Source organism: Leucoraja erinacea, chromosome 6, assembly GCF_028641065.1.
Source record: "Leucoraja erinacea ecotype New England chromosome 6, Leri_hhj_1, whole genome shotgun sequence".
NCBI lineage: Eukaryota > Metazoa > Chordata > Chondrichthyes > Rajiformes > Rajidae > Leucoraja > Leucoraja erinaceus.
In genome coordinates this window covers 56,699,034-56,722,188 of record NC_073382.1, presented here as the reverse complement: position 1 = coordinate 56,722,188, position 23,155 = coordinate 56,699,034, and the positions used below count along the sequence as shown (strand labels likewise).

Here is a 23,155-nt window from a genome sequence, read left to right as displayed (position 1 = left end):
GTATCTACAACCTGACACTGCATTTTGTAATAATTTATTTTAACCATGGTGATAATAAGATCCTTTGTGTCTTTGTACAGCAGAAACTTAATGGAAAAGATCGAACTCTTGCCGATCATATTAAGACCTGTTAAAAAATATGATACTGGTTGCATTTCAGCCTTTGAAGCCATATGTTGATGTGGATCAGAAATTGCCTGTTACATCTTCAAGTCCCATCTGTTTCCCTCTTGATGATTTTATTTATTAATATTTCCCAACCAGCTTCATTGACTACCATTCCACACTGACAGAAGGAGAATTAAATTGGTCATTCAGAGCTGAGGGAAACATTCATTTTGGCTTACATGCCATATTTCCCTTGCTTTTCTAAGGAAGTTCCAGGAGTAACTACTCAGCATAGGTTTGTTTTGTTTAAAAAAAACAGCAATGTCAGGAGAGCTATTAGACTGCTTATCTGTCTTTCTAGTTTGGCACATGAATACTCCCAACTCAGCAGGCCATGTGTCAAATCTATCACTTGATATGTCAGCAACCATAATTCCCTCTTTTGTCACCAATTTTGACCAAAGGATGAAAAATTGCTGTCACACGCAGGCAAAATTATTGTAGAAAAGGGCAAGCCTGTCTTCAGGTGTAAGCCAAGGTGAACACACACAGAAACTCTCTTCAGATTAGGTCTGAGCTAAAAGAATATTGATCTGTGTGCAGAAAATTGTTGATCCCTGGGAACAGGAGATGACAAATGGTGGCAAACAGAGAAAAACAATCTAGTCTCTCCAAGGACATTCCAGATGTACTTTGTTCACTGGAAGTATCTGTTTAGTATTAGTCGAATCTACTTGCCCCCAGCAGGATTGTGCTTGGCTTCTGCCAAACGTTTTTTTTTTCCTGCAACTTTCCATTTCAGTCTAATTTTCTCATCACTTTCTTTGACTTATTTATATGTGAGTTTACTTCACTGTATTGTGGGAATCAAATCTACAGGATTAATTAGGATCGCTGCAGTAGAAAAAAAATGTTAAGCATTTATCTAATTGTAAGGCATGTTTATTAAGAAGGAACTAAAATCTTGCTTCATTGTAAATTCGAGAACATTAGTTGGTGGGAGTATTTTAAAATAAAATGCAAGTGATAATTAAAATGCAATGATTATACATTGCCACACTAAAATAATCAGGAACCATTATTGATTAATGATGCAGTAATCAAAATGCAATTATCCTCCTTCCTGGTTTATCCACTGTTTATTATTTGCAACGCCACATACAGTATAATTTAACTTAATTTTGACCAGGTGCTTTCTATGTACTTAGACAATAGTATTTTGACTGTACATGTATTATACAAATCAAATCTTACAGGATCAGAACCATAGAAGCGATGTATCTTGGGTATTTTGTGTTGCTGCCCAAAATGTCAGTGAACAAGCGTTCAGCTATAAAATTTAGTAATGACTGCAGCTGTAATCAATTATGAATTGAATAACAAAAGCCAACCTCTTCCTTTTAAATATTCTTCTGAAAAGTAGACATTAAAAATAATTGTCATATCCGAATGAAAGGGTTCTTTGCAAAAGGTGAAATGGTGGACGGCATAGTTGAAATATTGTTGTTCAAAGGAGTTGGGACATAATCAGAGAAGCCCCGCGTGATGGAAATTATTTAATTGGCAGAGGGTAGCAGGGACGACAATGGTTTATCTTTTACTGTGATAATGAATAATGGATTAATAGGCATTGGGTTTGCGGGATTTAAGCCTTTACATTGATAAGCCACTAAATTTGAGAACTGCCTAAATATTTCCTTCTGTGCACATTTACTCTGAGATTCTTATCTAATAATTAGCAAATTTACGATGAACTGAAGGAGTCACTGTTTTGCAATAAAAATGTCCTTTTAGCATCAGCGGAGCAGGTAGGTGTCTAGTCTCTTGCAGTGAAGAGGGCATAAGCCTAGCTCCATAGCAATCCAATGCCCACAATGTCAAAAAGCAGTTCAGAGCCTAGATGTTCCAGCTTCAATCTACACCGCCTCGTCAGGTTCACCAGCAAACTGGATCAGCGGGCTGTGTACGAAGAAACTGCAGATGCTGGTTTATACCAAAAATAGACACAGAATGCTGGAGTAACAAATCGGTTAGACAGCATTGCTAGAGAAAAGGAATAGGTGATGTTTCCGGTCGGAACCCTTCTTCAGACTGATTGATAGAGATGGACAGAACAAAACAGGGCTGGCTACAGATGACCTCAGGAAGGGTGGTCCACAATGGCTCATTGTTGGCTGAGGAAGATGTGCTAATGACAGAGATACAAGGAATCCAAACAGTGGAACTAATAGGATGCCTAGGGCGGGAGAGGGGGAGAGGGGAAGGGAGGGGCAGAAATGCAGGAGTTACTTAAAATTTGACAGATCAACGTTCAGACTGCTGGTAAACACAACATGCTGGAGTAACTCAGCGGGACAGGCAGCATCTCTGGACATTGACCACAATTGTCATACTGGGGACCATCTGGGATCTTGCCTGCGTTGACCTGACTGGTGATGTCCAGTGCCAGAGAACCGGGGCAGCACGATACCTCCTCTGACAACTATATTCTCGTCATTCTGACCAGTTCATTCCAAGCTGTGCAGAGACTGCTGGTTGCAGTTATTGATCATGTCTACTTCAAGGATTGCAGGTGTGAAATTGGTCATTTCAGGTTAGATTCAGCTAAAGTATAAGTCTCCTGAAATTGCTCACTGTTACCGTGTTCTAAATCAAAGATTGGCAGTATTAATGATGCTTAAATGAACAAACCTTTTAATAAAGTGTGCAGGTGAGAGTCTTGTGCAAATGGCAGTGGGACAAAATAACACCATTTAGCATTCTGCTGCAATTATAATTCATGTTTGCATTCTAATGGAGCTGCCGTCTCGTGGCTGTGATTTGTCATGTTACTCCATTTTCAGTGTAAATCTTTTTGTAGAGAAATTACTGATGAAGTGATAATCACTGAGGTGATGGGATATTCTGGGAAGGGTATGAAAGCTTATTAATGCTTCAATGCTAAGAAAGTAGATCTTATCTGAAGGAGCATCGAAAGGAAACATTCTCCCTCGCCATAAACTAGTTCCTCGGCCCTGCTTTGAACTGGATCTAAGATATTCATTTTTGCATTCTGTAAAATTTACTGCCTGCATTGTTCAACACTGTGAGCTGAATTCATAGCAGCTTGACTTTGTCATAGTGTCATAGAGTGGGACAGTGTGCAAACAGGCCTTTAGGCCCAACTTGCCCACACCGGCCAACATGTCCGAGCTACACTAGTCGCACCTGCCTGCACTTGGTCCATATCCCTCCAAACCTGTCCTATCCATGGACCTGTCCAACTGTTTCTTAAAGATTGGGATAGTCCCAGCCTCAACTACCTCATCTGGCAGCTCGTTCCATACCCTTTGAGTGAAAAAGTAATCCCTCAAATTCATATTAAATATTTTACCCTTCATCTTGAACCTATGTCCTCTGGTCCTTGATTCACCTACTCTGGGCAAGAGGTTCTGTGCATCTACCTGATCTATTCATCTCATGGTGATCATCCTCACATGATTGATATATTTCTAGCTAATTGCATATAATTGTTAAGTTGGGTCAAGTATTTATTGTCATTTGGAGTCATAGTCATACAGCGTGGAAACAGGCCCTTCGGCCCAACTAGCCCACCTTAGCCAACATTGTCCCCTCTACACTGTTTAGTTTAGTTTATTGTCCGAGGTACAGTGAAAAGCTTTAGTTGCGTGCTAACTTGTCAAGCGATAAGACAATACATGATTACAACCGAGCCACCTACAATGTAGTAGAGGTAAAAAGAGTGGAGCGACTGTTATAAGTGTTTGCAGATCCACGTCTGGGACCAGCGTGCAAAAAGTCATCTGACTTGGGCCCCACCTAAACCTGTTTACCATATACACGGTGAGGTACAGGTACAATGAACATTTTAGCAGCAGCATCATAGACACGTCGACTCAGAATTATGTCTATAATTCATTGTGTATTTAGCTATTATAATAGAATGGCATAATAATTGTGTGGCATGCCTCAGGATTTATTCCAAAACCTCATACTGTAGATCACATAGTGCTTTTAAATCGGCATCCAATTCCTCAAATAGCTCTATTCCTATATGCATTTAATCATCATTTCATCCAAGATGTGATTCCACTTTTAACACCGCCAACAAAATTATTCAATGTATAGATACATTTATTACTCTCACACTTTTGTGGTGAAGAAAGTTTTGAAAGTAAATTGAAAATCTCTTGTTAATTAACTCACAAGTAAAACACAAAGTGCTGGAGTAACTCAGCAGGTCAGGCAGCATCTGTGGAGGGAATGAATAGATGGTGTTTATGGTCGGGACACTTCTTCAGACTACATCCTATCCATTCTCTCCTGCTTCCTGCCCCACGGAGTTCCTCCAGCAATGTGTTTTACTCACAATTCCAGCATCTGCAGTTCCTACTATCTCTCTCTATGATCACAATGTGCACTTGGATCAATTGTATATAGTACAAGATTACCACAAACTCATTAGTATGAACAGAGTGACCAGTCACAGCTGACTGTATGCTTATTATTTTAGCATGGCTCCAAAATACATGATTCAGAGAGCGACTAGCAACAGCTCAATCTAGCTAGCGCTATTAAACTCAGAAAGATAGGTTATGGCTGGAGGTGGTGGTGGAAGTCATTCTACAGAACTTGGCAGCTGTCAAGTCTACAGACGAGAACACATGGCAGCAGCAACGTTGAAATCCAAAGGCATCTATAAACCTTTCATGAGAGTTGAGCTTTAATAAATGTTCCAAATAACAAACTATCACCATTAACACCAGTATTACAAATATAGTTTATGCCGAGTTCTTTGAATTTGAGGATAGTGTTTCAAAAGCCAATCTATGTTGACTTCTTTAAAAAAGAGCAATTTTTAAACAAAGGATCTAAAGATCACTATTTTATGAGGATGTTGTTAGGACTCGAGTGCCTGAGCTACAGGGAAAGGTTGAGCAGGCTAGGATTTTATTCCTTGGAGTATAGGAGGATGAGGGGTGATCTTATGGAGGTGTACAAAATCATGAGAGGCATAGATCAGATAAACACAGTTTTTTGCCTAGAGTAGGGGAATGAAGAACCAGTCCACCGGTTCTTGATAGGTTTAAGGTGAGGGGGGAAAGATTTAATGGGCATCTGAGGGGTAACCTTTTTATACAAAGGTTGGAGGGTGTATGGAACAAGATGCCGGAGGAGGTTGCTGAGACAAGCAATATCACAAAGTTTAAGAATCATTTAAACAGGTACTATGGATAGAATATGTTTGTAGACATACGTAGGAAAGGGATATGGACCAAACTCAGGCTGGTGGTACTAGTCTAGATGGGGCATGTTGGTCGATGTGGGCTTAGGCCAAAGGGCCTGTTTCCATGCTCTATGACTATGACTAAAGAAAAGTCACACTCTATAGTTGCAAACACATTCTCCTGTGATTTTTGCTTCTGGTGTGGAAGGATGTCAGGTGTTACATCAGACTAATTTGTGGAAATGGGAATTGTGAAATCCATTCCCACAGTATTGAAGATGTGTAGATGAAGAGGTGTCTTACAGGTTCACATGGGATTTATGAACTTCTCCCCTATACAAAAGCCTTGGTTAAGCATCTGGCTTGACAAACTCTGACAGGGTCTGTCGAGATCACATTTATATACACTTAAGGATCAAAGGCCATGTGCTTTACTTTTTTTTTGCACGCTTCATCATTTTGTTACATTTTTTAAGAGGAATAATCTGGTAAACTAAATAAAAGCAGATGTTATCAGCCTGTAAATGTCTTTATTATAATCCTTTTAATATAATTAAAATGAACATAATAAAGATATATTACTGTTAAAGCAATCCTTGATGGTCGCCTGGTAATGCAGTAATTTGATGCATCAACACACCAAACTACAGAATGGTAGGTCATGAGCTCTCTTGGGATATCTTAGTGATGTTCTGTCTCAGCTGGAGCAAAATACTTTCTAATTGTTGCAGTAGAAACATAGAAACATAGAAATTAGGTGCAGGAGTAGGCCATTCGGCCCTTCGAGCCTGCACCGCCATTCAATATGATCATGGCTGATCATCCAACTCAGTATCCCGTACCTGCCTTCTCTCCATACCCCCTGATCCCCTTAGCCACAAGGGCCACATCTAACTCCCTCTTAAATATAGCCAATGAACTGGCCTCAACTACCCTCTGTGGCAAAGAGTTCCAGAGATTCACCACTCTCTGTGTGAAAAAAGTTCTTCTCATCTCGGTTTTAAAGGATTTCCCCTTTATCCTTAAGCTGTGACCCCTTGTCCTGGACGTCCCTAACATCGGGAACAATCTTCCTGCATCTAGCCTGTCCAACCCCTTAAGAATTTTGTAAGTTTCTATAAGATCCCCTCTCAATCTTCTAAATTCTAGAGAGTATAAACCAAGTCTATCCAGTCTTTCTTCATAAGACAGTCCTGACATCCCAGGAATCAGTCTGGTGAACCGTCTCTGCACTCCCTCTATGGCAATAATGTCCTTCCTCAGATTTGGAGACCAAAACTGCACGCAATACTCCAGGTGTGGTCTCACCAAGACCCTGTACAACTGCAGTAGAACCTCTCTGCTCCTATACTCAAATCCTTTTGCAATGAAAGCTAACATACCATTTGCTTTCTTTACTGCCTGCTGCACCTGCATGCCTACCTTCAATGACTGGTGTACCATGACACCCAGGTCTCGCTGCATCTCCCCCTTTCCCAATCGGCCACCATTTAGATGTCTGAGGACAATTCATTGGATTGCGATTGCGTTTTGTTCTAATCAGTGGACACAAGCTCATCTTGTAGAAGTTGAAACATGTTGCTGTTTTATCTAAATTTTTCAATTTTTCATGGGGTCTTATCTGGTCTTCCATTATATCTTCTGGGCAGCACAGTGGTGCAGCAGTAGAGTTGCTGCTTTAAAGTGCCAGAGTCCTGGGCTTGATCCTGTCGAATGAGTTCTGCCTTTAAGGAGTTTGTACGTTCTCCCTGTGACCGCGTGGGTTTTCTCCATGTGAGTGCCCTGGTTTCCTCCCACAATCCAAAGACGTACAGGTTTGTAGGGCAATTGACTTCTGTAAGTTGTAATTTGTTCCTAGTGTGTAGGATAGTGCCAGTGTACCGGATGATCGCTGGCTGGCACGGACTCAATGGGCCAAAGAACCAGTTTTCTTGCTGTATCTCTGAAAACTTAACTAAAGTCTAAAGTTAAACTCCAGCGAGACTCATGTAACCTCCATAGAGAGAATGTAAATAGCTACTTAGTCCATTTCTCTTAATGGTCACCACCTCAGTACTATGAAAGCAATCACAAAAGACAAGGCAAAGATATTTCAAACCTTGTTTTTCTAACTCTTTTAACAATATGAGGCCATTCATCCCATTGAGTCTAGGCTTGCTCTTAAAACCTTTTCACCTGTCTCATTTCCCCATTTACTTCCCCACATTGTCTTCTGTCTCACATGTCCATCCACTACTGTTTTCACGAGTCAGATAGTCTAGGACCAGAGGCTATAACATCAGAACAAAAGGACACACCTTTAGAAATGAGAGGAGGAGGAATTTATTTTGTCAGAGGGTGGTGAAACTGTGGAATTCATTGCACAGAAGGCTGGGGAAGCCAAGTCAATGGATATTTGAAGGTGAAGATTGACAAATTCTTAATTTGTATGGGTGTCGGGGATTAAGGGGAGAAGGCAAGAGAATGGGGTTGAGAGGGAAAGATACAGGGGGCCCTCCATAATGTTTGGGACAAATATCCATCTTTTATTTATTTGTCTCTGTACTCCACAATTTGAGATGTGGTTAAAGTGAACATTGTCAGATTTTAATAAAGGCCATTTTTACACATTTTGGTTTCACCAAGTAGAAATTACAGCAGTGTTTATAACTAGCCCCCCCATTTCAGGGCACCATAATGTTTGGGACACAGCAATGGCATGCAAATGAAATTAGTCATGCTTAGTATTTTGTTGCATATCCTTTGCATGCAATGACTGCTTGAAGTCTGTGATTCATGGACATCACCAGTTGCTGGGTGTCTTCTCTGGTGATGTTCTGCCAGGCCGGTATTGCTGCCATCTTTAGCTTATGCTTGTTTTGGGGGCTAGTCACCTTCAGTTTTCTCTACAGCATATAAAAGGCATGCTCAATTGGGTTCCGATTGGGTGATTGACTTGGTCACTCAAGAATTGACCATTTTTTAGCTTTGGAAAAACTCCTTTGTTGCTTTAGCAGTATGTTTGGGATCAATGTCTTGCCATAGAATGAACCACCGGCCAATGTGTTTTGAGGCATTTGTTTGAACTTAAGCAGATAGGATGTGTCCATACACTTCAGAATTCATTATGCTACTACCATCAGCAGTTGTATCATCAATGAAGATAAGTGAGCCAGTACCTTCAGCAGCCATACATGCCCAGGCCATAACACCCCCACCACCATGTTTCACAGATGAGGTGGTATGCTTTGGATCTTGGGCAGTTCCTTCTCTCCTCCATACTTTGCTCTTGCCATCACTCTGATATTTGTTAATCTTCATCTCATCTGCCCACAAGGCCTTTTTCCAGAGGTGTAGTTGCTCTTTTAAGTACTTCTTGGCAAACTGTAACCTGGCCATCCTATTTTTGCGGCTAACCTGTGGTTTGCATCTTACAGTGTAGCCTCTGTATTTTTGTTCATGAAGTCTTCTGCAGACAGCAGTCATTGACAAATCCACACCTGTCTACTGAAGAATATTTCTAATCTGTCCGACAGGTGTTTGGGGATTTTTCTTTATTAAAGAGAGAATTCAGCTGTGGAGGTCTTCCTTGGCCTGCCAGTCCCTTTGCAATTAGTAAGCTCACCAGTGCTCTCTTTCTTCTTAACGATGTTCCAAACAGTTGATTTTGGTAAGCCTAAGGTGTGGCTGATGTCTCTAACAGTTTTATTCTTGTTTCTCAGTGTCATAATGGCTTATTTGACTTTCATTGGCATAACTTTGGTCCACATGTTGATAAACAGCAATAAAAGTTACTGAGAGCTCTTATACCTGCATTAAGGAGGTAATTAAACACACCTTAGCAATCACAAACACCTGTGAAGCCACGTGTCCCAAACATTATGGTGCCCTGAAATGGAGGGACTATGTATAAACAAAATTGTAATTTCGACATGGTGAAACCAAAATGTATAAAAATGTCCTTTAATCTGACAATGTGCACTTTAACCACATGTGATTTTTTTCTATTACAAATCTGAAATTATGGAGTACAGTGACAAATAAATAAATGATGGGTCTTTGTCCCAACTACTATGGAGAGCACTGTAGATCAGTGATGATTGAATGGCGGGATTGACTTGATGGGCCAAATGTCCTAATTCTGCTCATATAACATATGAACATATGAACTTAGTCCAGGACAAGGGGTCACAGCTTAAGGGTAAGGGGGAAATCCTTTAAAACCGAGATGAGAAGAACTTTTTTCACACAGAGAGTGGTGAATCTCTGGAACTCTCTGCCGCAGAGGGTAGTCGAGGCCAGTTCATTGGCTATATTTAAGAGGGAGTTAGATGTGGCCCTTGTGGCTAAGGGGATCAGAGGGTATGGAGAGAAGGCAGGTACGGGATACTGAGTTGGATGATCAGCCATGATCATATTGAATGGCGGTGCAGGCTCGAAGGGCCGAATGGCCTACTCCTGCACCTAATTGCTATGTTTCTATGAACCTACATTATGGGTAATTGATAGTAGCCAAGTAACCTATAAACATGTCTTTTGGATGAGGGAGGAAACCAGGACTCCTGTGGACCTCCTTGTAGTCACAGTGAGAACGTGGAATAACTCAAAGGATGATCTTTTACCAAGATCCAGTACTTCCAGCATGTGGACTAAACTTTAGATATTTTCTCTTTTTTTATGGAAACGACAGCAAAATATGGCAACTGTGCATTTGTGGTTTGTGCAAAATAATTTCACTTTACTGTGCATAGTGACAATAAAGAACCACTGTTCCATTGAACTACCTACGAGAATTTATACGACCTGTCAAATTGCCTTCCATAGGAGTTTTATTTCCATTTTTCTGAAATTATTTAAATGTTAAAAGAAATGTTCTAGTTGCAATGCAAAATATGATGATTAGTTGTAAAATGAGAGAATTATTTTGCTGGGGTGCAACTTCTTCAGTCTCCAACTGGAGTTTCCAGACATAGGAAATAACATAGTCACCCATCGCAACAGTCTCAATCTGGGTTTACATCAAGGGGATTGCAATGCAATAAGATAATGTGCTCAGTCAGTTCATATGATCCGTAACTCATGTAGGTCCAGGTAGCTGCCAGTATTTACCACCACCACACCCCAGATCTCACTATTGACTTGTTTTGTACATGGGTTTAAAATCAAGCCCAGCACCACATTGGCACTTTATTATCCTGATTTGCTGCAGGATTCTTTCAATTAATCTTTTAAAAATCCACTTAATATCCATATGTGTACTCCGTATTAAACATCATAATTTATTCGATTTATATAAAACTACTTTGTTGATTGCACTGTCATTTTAATATTTTTTGTGAAGTTATTAATTTGTCCTGCTGTTTCCTCTGAGAGAAACTTTTTTTTCTGCAGCCATCTTTCATGTAACATTTTTTCTTATTTACTGCGCTGCATGATACAAAATCTCTGATTGTTGTTTTGTGATGCATTTGGTAACTCGGATAGGGAATACAAGATTGTATTTGTCTTGCAAAAACCCGGTGTAATATTACATTAATCCTGGCAATACACAAGCAGAATATTAGATTAAATTTATTTGATGGCAAGCTGGGTGCCATTCCCTTACTTAAGATTCATATCAAGTGCTTTGAGATCTGATTGCCTCAGGGAGATTTTTGTTTTGTTCAAAGGAACCATGTTTGCAGTTCTTGGCATCTCCTTTCAGACTTTCTGGGCTCTGGCACTGCACAGCATCTGTAGAACTCAGTTATTATTTTTCTTTGCAGTTCAACACTGGCCAGACCAACGGACCAAAGGGATTTGACATTAATGTGATGCCAGCTTGGAAGAAAAATATAACTGGCTCTGGAGTAGTTGTGGCAATCATAGACGATGGTGAGTAGTCTCCTTTTATAAATTGCAGCCACTTGGATCAAAAAAGAACACATTATTTTTTCCAAACAAAGTGCTTAATGCCGAGTTATGGATTAAACTGAGATGATGTGAATTAACCGTCATTAGAATGCATTATTGGTAATAGCTATTTTGTGTTGTTCTCAATGGTAAAACATAACAATTCCATACTGTATGTGACAATGAGAATGTTTCATGCACATTCACATAAAGATATCATAATATTCACATAAATATACCATAACATTCGACCCAATGTTAGGTTTTCAGTTTTAGGTTTATTATTGCCATATGTGTCAAGAGTCAAGTCAAGAGTGTTTTATTGTCATTTGTCCCAAAACATAACAATTAAAATAGTAAGATTAAACGAGAACTTACCAGTTTGAAGTTTGATCTGTATTTTATGAGGAGTTATGATGAGGGATTACGTGAAGAACCCGTCCAGCACGAATGCATGACATACTTCAAAGCAGCGGTGTGGAACCACAGGAAACATGATAATTGAAATAAACATAGTAAAGAAAAGGTGAACTAAGATACCAGTTGATCTCTATAATCGAGAGTGGGAGCAGTGGGCACGTAATCCCTCATCGTAACTCCTCATAAAATACAGATCTAACTTCGAACTGGTAAGTTCTCGTTTAATCTTACTATTTTACTTCGGAGTCACGTGAGTGACTATGTGAAGATTTTAAAGCTCTGTGATTTCAAACCGTGTAACAGTTCATATTTCACTCGCTGCCGAAGTCATTCAAGGGAGGAAGTATGTTATCATAATCAACCATGAATCTGTTTGTAAAACAATAATGGTATTTATTAAACAATAACAAAAAGAAAATAATGCTCCCCCGGGCTTAAATTATATATGTGCAGATTCTAAAACTCTTTCTGCAAATAAAACAGGTTCTGCTAATGGCTTATCGTAAAACGTTTGGAATGTTTTCTCCATGGACCACCCCACTGTAGCCAGGATGTGGGCCAATGGCACGTCCATCTTTTTAGCCACCGATGTGGATGCTGCCCTGGTGGAGTGGGATGTATATACGTCAGTATCTACTCCAGCAGCTCCCAGTACCTGCTTGAGCCATCTGGAAATGGTTTGGCTCGACATCCGACCATGCGGTTTCTTGTAGCTGACCCATAGGGCTTTTTCTCTCCCTCAGGAATCTCTTGTTGTGTTGATGTAAACGAGTAAATGAGTCATGACACATAACCGTGGGTCAGGTGGGTACGCCCAGGAATCCATAACTAGGCCTGAAGTTCCTGGCCTGCTCTGCTTTACCAGCTCCTGAATAGTGAATGTGATATGGCCTGGTGTTATAACGAATGTTGTCCAGTCAAAGTAAGTGGAGGGACTGGACCTTTTGTGCTGAGACTAGGGCCATCAGCATGACAGTTTTCAGGGTTAGCTGTTCCAGGGTGAGAGACCTGGCTGGTGACCATCCCCTTAGGTATGTCAGGACAACACTGACATCCCAGATTTTGGTGTACCTAGGTCTTGGGGGGTTGGAGTTGAATATCCCTCTCATTAGTTTGATCACCAGTGGGGGAGACCCTATGGCCTGTTGTCCTGGTACCTGATTTAAGTAGGCTGACAGAGCACTTCTGGCGCTATTGATGGCGCTGTAGCTCAGTCCTTCATTATGGTGAGGCCGGCCAGGAACTCCAGTACATTAGTTACGGTTGTAGATGAATATATGTCATTAAGCAGTATCTTTCCCACTTCCTTATGCTCGATAGGTATTGTTTCCTGGTGGACATACGGTGGGACGTTGTCATTATGTTGATGGTCCTGTCAGATAATCAAAGGCCCAGCAGTGGTCTTTTCAGAATCTGCAACCCAGTAGGTTAATTCTGTCATGGCATGGATGACATGCCTGACACCAGGTGAGTCAATAGGTCTGGGATACTGGGAATGGTCATTGGAGTTTCGATGACCATGTCGAGGACAACTGGGAACCATGGCTGTGTAGGCCAGTCGGGTACTATCAAAATACCTGAAGCAGAGTCCATCTGTATTTTGCGTAGTACCCGACTGATGAGGCAGAAGGGGGGAAAGGCATAAAATTAATAGTTCCCCCAGTCCAACGCAAATGCATCTATCGCTGCTGCCTCAGGGTCTGGTTCCCAAGCGACATACATTGGTACCTGGTGATTTAGTCTGGATGCAAAGAGATCGATATCTGGTGTGCCATATTGCTTTGTAATTTTAGCAAATGCTTTAGGATTTAACATCCATTCGGTGTTATCATTGAATTTGTGTCACCTGGTGTCTGCCACTGCATTTAGCTTACCTGGTAGGGAAGTTGCTGATAGCCAAATATGTCTATCGCCACACCATTGCCAGATTATGTTGACCAAATTGTCACATGATATCGATTGTATTCCGCCCATATGGTTAATATAGGCCACCACCGTGGTATTATCAATCTGTAAACGAACATGCAAGTGGTGCAGTTTCGTAGAATATGCTTTTAAACCATAAAACGCACCCAACATTTCCAAATAATTTATGCCCAGTGTCTGTAGTAAAGATGATTCTAGGTTAGTCCATCTACCACCTGTGCTGGATATGGTATTAGTTGCTCCCCAGCCTTGAGCACTGGCATCTGTTTGTATAGTTAACGTTGGGTTATTGATGATGATAGGGCTGGAACTATGCCAAATGTTCTCTATCCACCATTGTAACTCATATATTGCTTCAATGGGTAATTTCATGGTTCAGTCAAAAGTGACCTGCATGTCGTCTTAAAGTCTACACTTTTGCTCCTTGTAGGTTTTCATGGTGCAAAGGTCCAAATTGTGTAGCTGGAAATGCTGCTACTATTTTGCCAATTACTCTTGCCACTTGTCGGATGGTTGGTTGATCGCTAACCATTAAATTGTTACAGGTCTGTGCCAATTCTGCTGCTTTATCTTTTGGCAGCGTTACAGACATGTGGACTGAGTTAATTGTGAATCCCAGACAGTCCATAGTTGTGGATAGCATCAACTTAGATTTATCTGGATGTAAGACAAATTCCAAGGTTTCAAACAATTGTTTGGTAGCTAACACAGCTGATTTAGGCAATTCAATGGTTTTGCCTACTATTAAGATATCATCAAGATATGCCATGACAATATGTTTCTGTTTTCGTAATATTGCCAAGGCTGATTTTAATATCTTGGTAAATAGTCTTGGGGCTGATGTTAACTCATTAGGCAACGCTTTAAACTGCCATCGTTGCCCCATCCAGGTAAATTTCAGGTATCTGCGATGATCCTTTTGAATGGGTACTGATTAGTAGGCATCTTTTAAATCGATGCTTGCCATAAAGTATCCTTTGGAAATCAGTTGTTTGGCAGTTACAAATGTTTCCATTTTGAAATGTATATACTTAACAAAGGTATTTAGTGAGGTTAAGTCAATGATGATGCGACATCCACCATCTTTTTTGTTTTTGGTAAATATATTTGAGACAAATTCCAAAGGTTCATGTTTGGATTTCTCAGTGATACCCTTTGTAAGTAACCTTACCAGTTCTGCTTGACCCTCTAGTTTTTCTTTGACTGAGAGGGTAAAGACCCTTTGGGGTGCATGCTGAACTGGTGGCATATTTTCTTGAATGAATTATATTTTGTATCCACGAATACTTTTAAGTATATAACTAACATTCGTGATAGTCCTCCATGCTTCCATGAACAGGTGTAATCTCCCCCCTGTTAGTACAGTTCCCCCACTTTTTATATGCTGGTAGGAACCAGACCCACCTACCTCCATAGTTATGGGTGTGTTCCTTTCTTCTGTTTCTTCATCTGTCGTTGTACTGCTGGGTGGGGGTGGCGCATTTTCCATGGGGTCCGCTTTGGGCCCTGACCTAAAAAAGGCTTTCGGGGATGGTATGCGGACCCCGAGCTTTCACCAGTCCCATGAGGTTGACGTCGACTGGTGGACGCGGTGGGGTACTGCCGTCTGGGTTGTGTGGGTCTGCTCGTTCCGGGGCCTGCCTTCATGAGGTCGAATGCTTTTGACTCTTCCTCTAGATCTTTTACTTGTTTGGACAACTCCTTACCAAATAGCAGGATCTGTGGCTCTGAGGCCGGTGTTTTGCACAGTCCTGCAAATTTGAGATTGAGGGCAGGTCTTATTACCTCCTTGCGGAGGTTGTTGATTTCATATTGGGTATTACACAGCAGAGCCAGGGTGTCTTGCTGGTTGGTGGTCATGTCCACCCCGTCCACGGAACGAGCATAGGATGTTATGGCTGATGTCAGGAGCTTAAGGATGCGCTGCAATTTTAGTTCCTGGTTTCGGATACCCTGCCCAACGTACCCCCAGATTGGGCTGCTAACGGCGGGTACGTTGAACGAAATGCAGTTCTCCAGAGGCGAGTAGAGTTCTAGTGCCTCATTGACTACCTGTTCTTGTAGGGGTTTGAAGGGCAGGTAGGCAATGCTGGCCGCCAGTTTTGGCTGCAACGGCCGCCCTGCTCGTGGTGTAGCCACGTAGCGATTCACGACACCCAGCAGCTCTTCCTGATCCTGTAGCCCGTGCGTATTCCTAACATCTTCGGCCAGTGACCCCTGTTCCTGACCAACCCAGTCCTGGTCTCCAACGCTGCCCTCGGCTGAGGGAGAAGCGATGGCCAGTGCATTGTAGGGAGTGCCTGAACTCCCTTGGCGAGACAGCTCCAGCTCCCGAAGCAAGTCTCGCTGGAGCATTTGCTCCATGAGCCTTTCCATGTGGCTCAGGCGGCTGCCTCTGCCGCTCTCAGGTGGCGAGTCTTCCTCGTCGGAGTTATCAGAGATTACCGGCCAGTCTGATTTTCTTTTTGATTTACCTCCTGTCCGCTGCTGTTGGTCAGGCTGCGCTAGCGGTACTGGGCTCGGCTCGGTATCAATGATTGTGGACCGCAGCGTGTGCAGTCCAGGTGCCGCCACTCACCCCGCACTGATGGAACACTCCTGTTCTGTTGGAGTTGAATTGGGTGCGGTCTTTTTTCCTTGTTTTGCTTTGCTCATTTTCCTAGAGTACACAAAGCAGAACAAAGTTTTTGTAAATTACGACCTCAGAGTAACTACTTACCTGACGGTCCGCCTTTTTAAGCTTGTAGCGGGAGCGCCTGTACTCCTGTTCGTCGCTGTTGCACTGCGTGAACGCTCATTACACGCATGCGTGCTGGACGGGTTCTTCACGTAGTCACTCACGTGACTCCGAAGTAAAATCTTACTTGTAGCAGCACAACAGAATATGTAAATATAGTGCTCTGTATACAATATAATAAATGAGAAAAAGTTTGAACCCGGGTCTCTGCCGCTGGAAGGCAGCAGCTATACCCTGCGCCCCTTTTAAAAATATATTTATTATAGCTAATAGACACCTGGGAGATCTTTATATTCATCACTCCGGGCTGACTGAGAGAAGGAACTGCTTTCAACAGTCAATGGCAAAACCCATGTTCAAAACCTGGCAAATGAAAGGACCATTCTTTTTTATTTTTTCCGACCCTCTTGGAATCCAATGAACATGTTGCTGTGGAATTCCTCTCAGTTTGTGCACTTACAGTTAAGGGCCTGTCCCACTTGACGATTTTTTTTGGCGACTGCCGGCATCATTGACTGATGTATCAGGTCACTGAAAAATTAGCGGCATGACGCGGTGTGATGCGGCGGTGACGGGGCGTGATGACGTACGTTTTTTCAAGTGTCGCAACATTTATTTTGTCGCTGGATTTTGAAATGTTCAAATGGTCACAGTTTAAGGATAAGGGGGAAGTCTTTTAGGACCGAGATGCGAAAATCATTTTTTACGCAGAGAGTGGTGAACCTGTGGAATTCTCTGCCACAGAAGGTAGTTGAGGCCAGTTCATTGGCTATATTTAAGAGGGAGTTAGATGTGGCCCTTGTGGCTAAAGGGATCAGGGGGTATGGAGAGAAGGCAGGTACAGGATACTGAGTTGGATGATCAGCCATGATCATATTGAATGGCGGTCCGAATGGCCTACTCCTGCACCTATTTTCTATGTTTCTATGGTCTATATTTCTATGTAAAATCTTTTGACGACACTGATATATCGCCTGCAATCGCCGAAAAAGACGCCAAGTGGGACAGGCCCTTTAGTCCCAGCTACAAGCACAGTCCCAGCTGTGCACAATGCATGCACCACGGAAAAAGGACCTACGGTCCTACATGTCCTTGCTGAGGATCAAGCTGCCATCTATCAACATTTGGTCTGTACTGTTTAGACCTGTCAATTCAGATGCTTAAATGTCGTGAGAGTATCTGCCTCTATCATTCATACAGGCAATGCATTCCAGATTCTGAGTACCCTTTTGGTGACTGAATTCCTCCTCCAATCTCAGATTCAGATTCAGATTCAATTTTAATTGTCATTGTCAGTGTACAGTACAGAGACAACGAAATGCATTTACCATCTCCCTTGAAGAGCGACATAGCAAACGATTTGAATAAAAAAAATAAATAATAAGTGTCCGGGGGGGGGGGGGGGGGGGGGGGGGGGGGGGGGGGGGGGGGGGGGGGGGGGGGGTGATTGGCAGTCACCGAGGTACGTTGTTTAGTAGAGTGACAGCCGCCGGAAAGAAGCTGTTCCTCGACCTGCTGGTTCGGCAACGGAGAGACCTGTAGCGCCTCCCGGATGGTAGGAGGGTAAACAGTCCATGGTTGGGGTGAGAGCAGTCCTTGGCGATGCTGAGCGCCCTCCGCAGACAGCGCTTGCTTTGGACAGACTCAATGGAGGGGAGCGTGGAACCGGTGATGCGTTGGGCAATTTTCACCACCCTCTGCAGTGCCTTCCGGTCGGAGACAGAGCAGTTGCCATACCATACTGTGATGCAGTTGGTAAGGATGCTCTCGATGGTGCAGCGGTAGAAGTTCACCAGGATCTGAGGAGACAGATGGACCTTCTTCAGTCTCCTCAGGAAGAAGAGACGCTGATGAGCCTTCTTGATCAGAGTAGAGGTATTCTGGGTCCAAGAGAGGTCATCGGAGATGTTGACTCCCAGGAACCTGAAGCTAGAAACACGTTCCACCTCCGTCCCGTTAATGTGGATGGGGGTGTGCGTGCCACCTCTGGACTTCCTGAAGTCTACAATGAGCTCCTTGGTCTTCTTGGAGTTAAGGGCCAGGTTGTTGTCAGCGCACCATGCTGCTAAGTGCTGGACCTCCTCCCTGTAGGCCAGCTCATCGTTGTTGCTGATCTCCTTACCTACACCAATGTCCTCCATTTTAATCAGCTAGTTTAGTTAGTTAGTTTAGTTTATTGTCACGAGTACCAAGGTACAGTGAAACACTTTTGTTACCAGGGATGTGTTTCTTTCTTTCTACCTTATCTAGTCTCCTCTTAATTGTGTATACCTTGTCAGATCTCATCACCACTTCAGTCTTTTGCACTCCATGCAAAAAAGTATCTTCGCATCATTGTATCCTCTCCAATGCAGGTATGCCCTTCTCTAAAGGATGTACCTTTAGAAAGAAGATGAGGAGGGAGTTATTTAGCCAGAGGATGGTGAATGTGGAATTCATTGCCACAGGCAGTTGTGGAGATCAAGTTATTGGGTATTTTAAAAGCAGAGATTAACAGGTACTTGATTAGTAAGAGTGTCAACAGTTATAGAGAAAAAGCAGCAGAATGGGATTGAGAGGGAAAAAAAGATCAGCTGTGATTGAATAGCGGAGGAGACTTGATGGGTCAAATGGCCAAATTCTGTTCCTATAACGTATGAATTTATGAACAAAGCGAAAGATTGGAAGCACTTAGCCGGGCACCCAACGTCACTGGGATCAGTAAGAAGATAAATGCTGTAGATTGAGGGTGCTTCATCATCTGAACTGGGAATATCAGGAGTCAAACATGTTTTAAGTTGCTGTCTGGGTAAAGCTGGGGAGAACAGAGGGAATGAACAGTCTAATATGTCAGCACGTATATTCCCTCTGCCGTAATGCAGTTTGAACTATTATGTGCTACTAGCATTCTCTGTTCTTGTTCCAGGTTTCCAGCATCTACAGTTCTTTGCTCCATTTTATAGAGGAACTGAGACCAGTTCTTAGTTTAGTTTCGAAATACAGCACAGAAACAGACCCTTTTGCCCACTGAGCAGGTGACCGATTTCGGAGGCCGCCATGGAAGCTCCATAGGAGCTCGGTTTCATTATTGCCGGCCGGATTTTTTTTTTTTGATTTTTTTTTGAGATTGACCGTTTATTTTTGTACCACTACATGGTATAAAGTTGCAAGGCAACTGTGCATTACTTTCAGCTTTCACACCCATGTCCAGATGCAACCATGCCCAATGTAGTGTGGGACGACTGAGTGATTCCCTGTTAAATGAACAGGCATTTTCAGGCCAGTTGTTATCAAATGCAGACGGAAATGTCTTGATGTTAAACTGGATATCTCACTGAATAGCAGATAAAGGATGGGAAGTGAAAGAGCTTGTCTTGCAGGACAGAAGCTTTTTTTTTTTAAATTTTTTTTTTTATTATTAGAAGTATGGTAAATTACAATACTACACAACACATATATCTTAATACATTTTTTGTACCGCTTCATTTTTTTTTGAGCTTTAAGAAAAAGATAGAAGTAAGGCAAGTAGAGAAAGTGCGCAAGAGTCGTGAAGTGCAAGAGTGTTGGGAAAAGAAAGCCCTTAGAAAAGAAGTTGGAGAAGGAAGTAAAGTGAGAAAATAGACCCTAGAAAAGAAAGAAAAAGAAAATAGGAACAATCGCTCTATTATAACATTAAACTCCGCAGAAAGGGGACTACCAACCAAGTCTGTTTTTGTTGTTTTACCTCCCGTTACCAGATACCATTTATTTATTTATTTATTTATTTATTTAAATTACTATTGCACCTCATACTTGTAATAGGTCCAGAAACATAGACCACGTCTTTTGGAATTGGTCTGCTTTACCTGCTAAGAGGAATCTCATCTTTTCCAGATGTAGTGTTTCAAACATATTTGATATCCACATTTTTATTGTTGGTGTGGGCGCATTTTTCCAGAATTTAAGTATAAGCTTTTTTCCCATTATTAGCCCGTAATTAAATAAATTCTTCTGAAACACGTTTAATTCAGGGTTACCTTCCGATATTCCAAAGATAATCCATTCTGGTTTTGGTACCAGTTTTATTTTGATTAATTTTGAAAAAATATCAAATATTTCATACCAGAATTTTTGGATTTTTGTACAAAAAACAAAAGAGTGCGCTATGGTAGCTTCTTGACACAGGCATTTATCACAGATTGGTAAAACATTAGGGAAGATTTTATTTAATTTAGTTTTCGAATAATATAATCTATGTAATGTTTTAAATTGGATGAGCGTATGTCGTACGTTGATCGAACATTTATGCACCTGTAGTAAATGATTATCCCAGCTCTCTTTTGAGATTTTTATAGCTAATTCTTGTTCCCAATCTCTTCTAATTCCATCTGTTGTGGGTATTTCTATGTTTAAAATGATATTATATAGGTTCAATATTAAATTAGCTGATTCCGCCTTTGTCTTCATTGCTTCATCCAATAAGTCGGAAAGCATATTATGATAGTCTTTTGTGTTTTTTTTCAGATAATCACGAATTTGAAGATATTTAAAATATTGGTTATTTTTCAAATTATATTTCAGTTGTAGTTGTTGAAATGAAAGTAGTTTCCCCAATTCATACAGATCTTCGAGCGTTTTGATTCCCATTCTTTCCCATTGTATAAATGATTTGTCTATGATTGATGGTTTAAACGATGGATTATTGACTATTGGTATTAAAAGAGATAGGTTTCTTAATTTTAAATTCTGTTTTATTTGTTTCCATGTTCTAATTGTGTTATGTATAATTGGATTTTTATTATAATTTTTATTATTCAAATTTATTGGTGAGAGAATGGTCGCTCCTATATTACTCGGGGAGCAGTCCCCTTTTTCCATTACCATCCAGTTCTCCTGCTGGGCAGAATTGTCCAGCAGGTGAATCATATTTTTAATATTTACTGCCCAATTATAATACATAAAATTAGGGAGCGCTAGACCCCCCAACTCTTTTCGTTTATTGAGGTGTGCTATTTGTATTCTATGGGATTTATAATCCCATATAAAATTTGTAATGTCCGAGTCCAATTTTTTGAAAAACTTTTTGTGAGATATATAGGTATTGATTGAAATAGGTATAGGATTTGTGGTAAGAAAATCATTTTAATAGCATTTATTCTGCCTATTAAGGACATCGGAAGTGTTTTCCAGAATTTAATCAGATTATTCAATTTCTTGAGTAAGGGATTATAATTGGCTTTAAACATATCCTGGTAATTTCTAGTAATTTCAATTCCCAAATATTTGAATTTTTCTGTAGCTATTTTAAAGGGAAATTTCCAGAGATGTGTTGAGTCTTTTGGTTTTATCGACATAATTTCACTTTTGTTCCAATTTATTCTATATCCTGAGAAGGATCCAAAGTCCTCAATTAAATTTAATATGTTTGGTATACTAATTTGTGGTTTTGTGATGTACAGTAGTACATCATCGGCATATAGGGATATTTTATTCTTTGAATATTTTGTATTATAACCATAAATATCCGGGTGTGTTCTTATTTTTTCAGCAAGGGGTTCAATTACGAAAGCAAATAACAGCGGTGATAATGAACATCCTTGTCTATTGCCCCTTGATAGTTCAAATTTCGAGGATAATATATTATTAGTTAATATTCTAGCCGTAGGTTTGTTATATAATAGTTTTATCCATGCGATGAAGTTTTCTCCCAGTTGGAATTTTTGCAATACTTTAATCATATAATCCCATTCTACTTGATCAAACGCTTTTTCTGTGTCCAGTGAGATGATAGCTAACTCTTGGTCGTGAGATTTATGTGAGTGCATTATGTTAAGCAAACGTCTCAAATTATTGAATGAGTGTCTCTTAGGTATAAATCCTGTTTGATCTCCATTTATTAGTCTACTAACGTACCTGCTTAGTCTACTGGCTAGTGTTTTCGCTATTAGTTTTTGATCCGTATTTAACAAAGCAATAGCTCTATATGAGCCTGGTTCTTCTATGTTTTTATCTTTTTTAAGTATTAATGTGATCGTTGATTCTGCTAATGTTTCGGGTAAGCTTTGCTCTTTAAAAGCGTATGTATACATTTTCTGTAATCGTGGGGTAACTATGTCGTAAAAGGCTTTATAAAATTCATTACTGAATCCGTCTGGTCCTGGTGTTTTTCCATTCTTTAGTGTTTTTATTGTGTCTTCTATCTCCTTAGAAGTAATTGTTGCTCCCAGTTCCTCTTGTTCCCTCAATTCTAATTGTGGGAGGTTACAATTTTCCAGAAATTCTGAAACTTTATTATTATCTATTGACGTTTTAGATGTATATAGATTCTGGTAAAATTGAGCAAATCTTTTATTGATATCCTTGGGTAATGTTAATAATTCCCCTCTATCTGATTTAATCTTTAGTATTGCATTCTCTTTTTCCCGTTTTTTCAAGTGGCGTGCTAAAAGTTTGTTGGGTTTGTCCCTGAATTCAAAGTGTTCTTGTTTTGTAACTTGAAATAGTGTTATAACTTTCTCTGACAATAATTTATTTAGCTTAAATTTCAATAATAGGATTTTATTATGTTTATCCATAGTTGGATCTTTAGCATTATCTGTATCTAATTGTTTTATTTGTTCTTCTAAATGTCTTTGTTCATTCTTATTCTTTTTATTTTGATAAGCTTGAAATGAAATAATGACGCCTCTAATAAATGCTTTAAAGGATTCCCATAATAGCGTGGGGGATATATCTGGTGTATCATTTATCTCAAAAAATAAGTCCATCTGTTTTTTTAGATATATACTCCCTTGTGGGTCTTTTAAAAGTTGCGAATTAAACCTCCAGAATGATTTATTCATAGACATTCCTTCTAATTTTAAAACAAAAGTTAACGGAGAGTGGTCTGAAATCGCATTAATGTGGTA

At 40.6% G+C, this 23,155-nt stretch overlaps 1 protein-coding gene across 1 annotated transcript in view; it reads left to right on the top strand.

Moving 5' to 3' along the window:
- The window catches only part of LOC129698179 (PC3-like endoprotease variant B), a 685,304-nt gene that overhangs the window by 259,743 nt on the left and 402,406 nt on the right, over positions 1-23,155 (top strand). Inside the window, exon 5 of the mRNA XM_055637132.1 lies at positions 11,080-11,188. Coding sequence (XP_055493107.1) covers positions 11,080-11,188 — 109 coding nt within the window. The remainder of the gene's footprint in view (positions 1-11,079; positions 11,189-23,155) is intronic.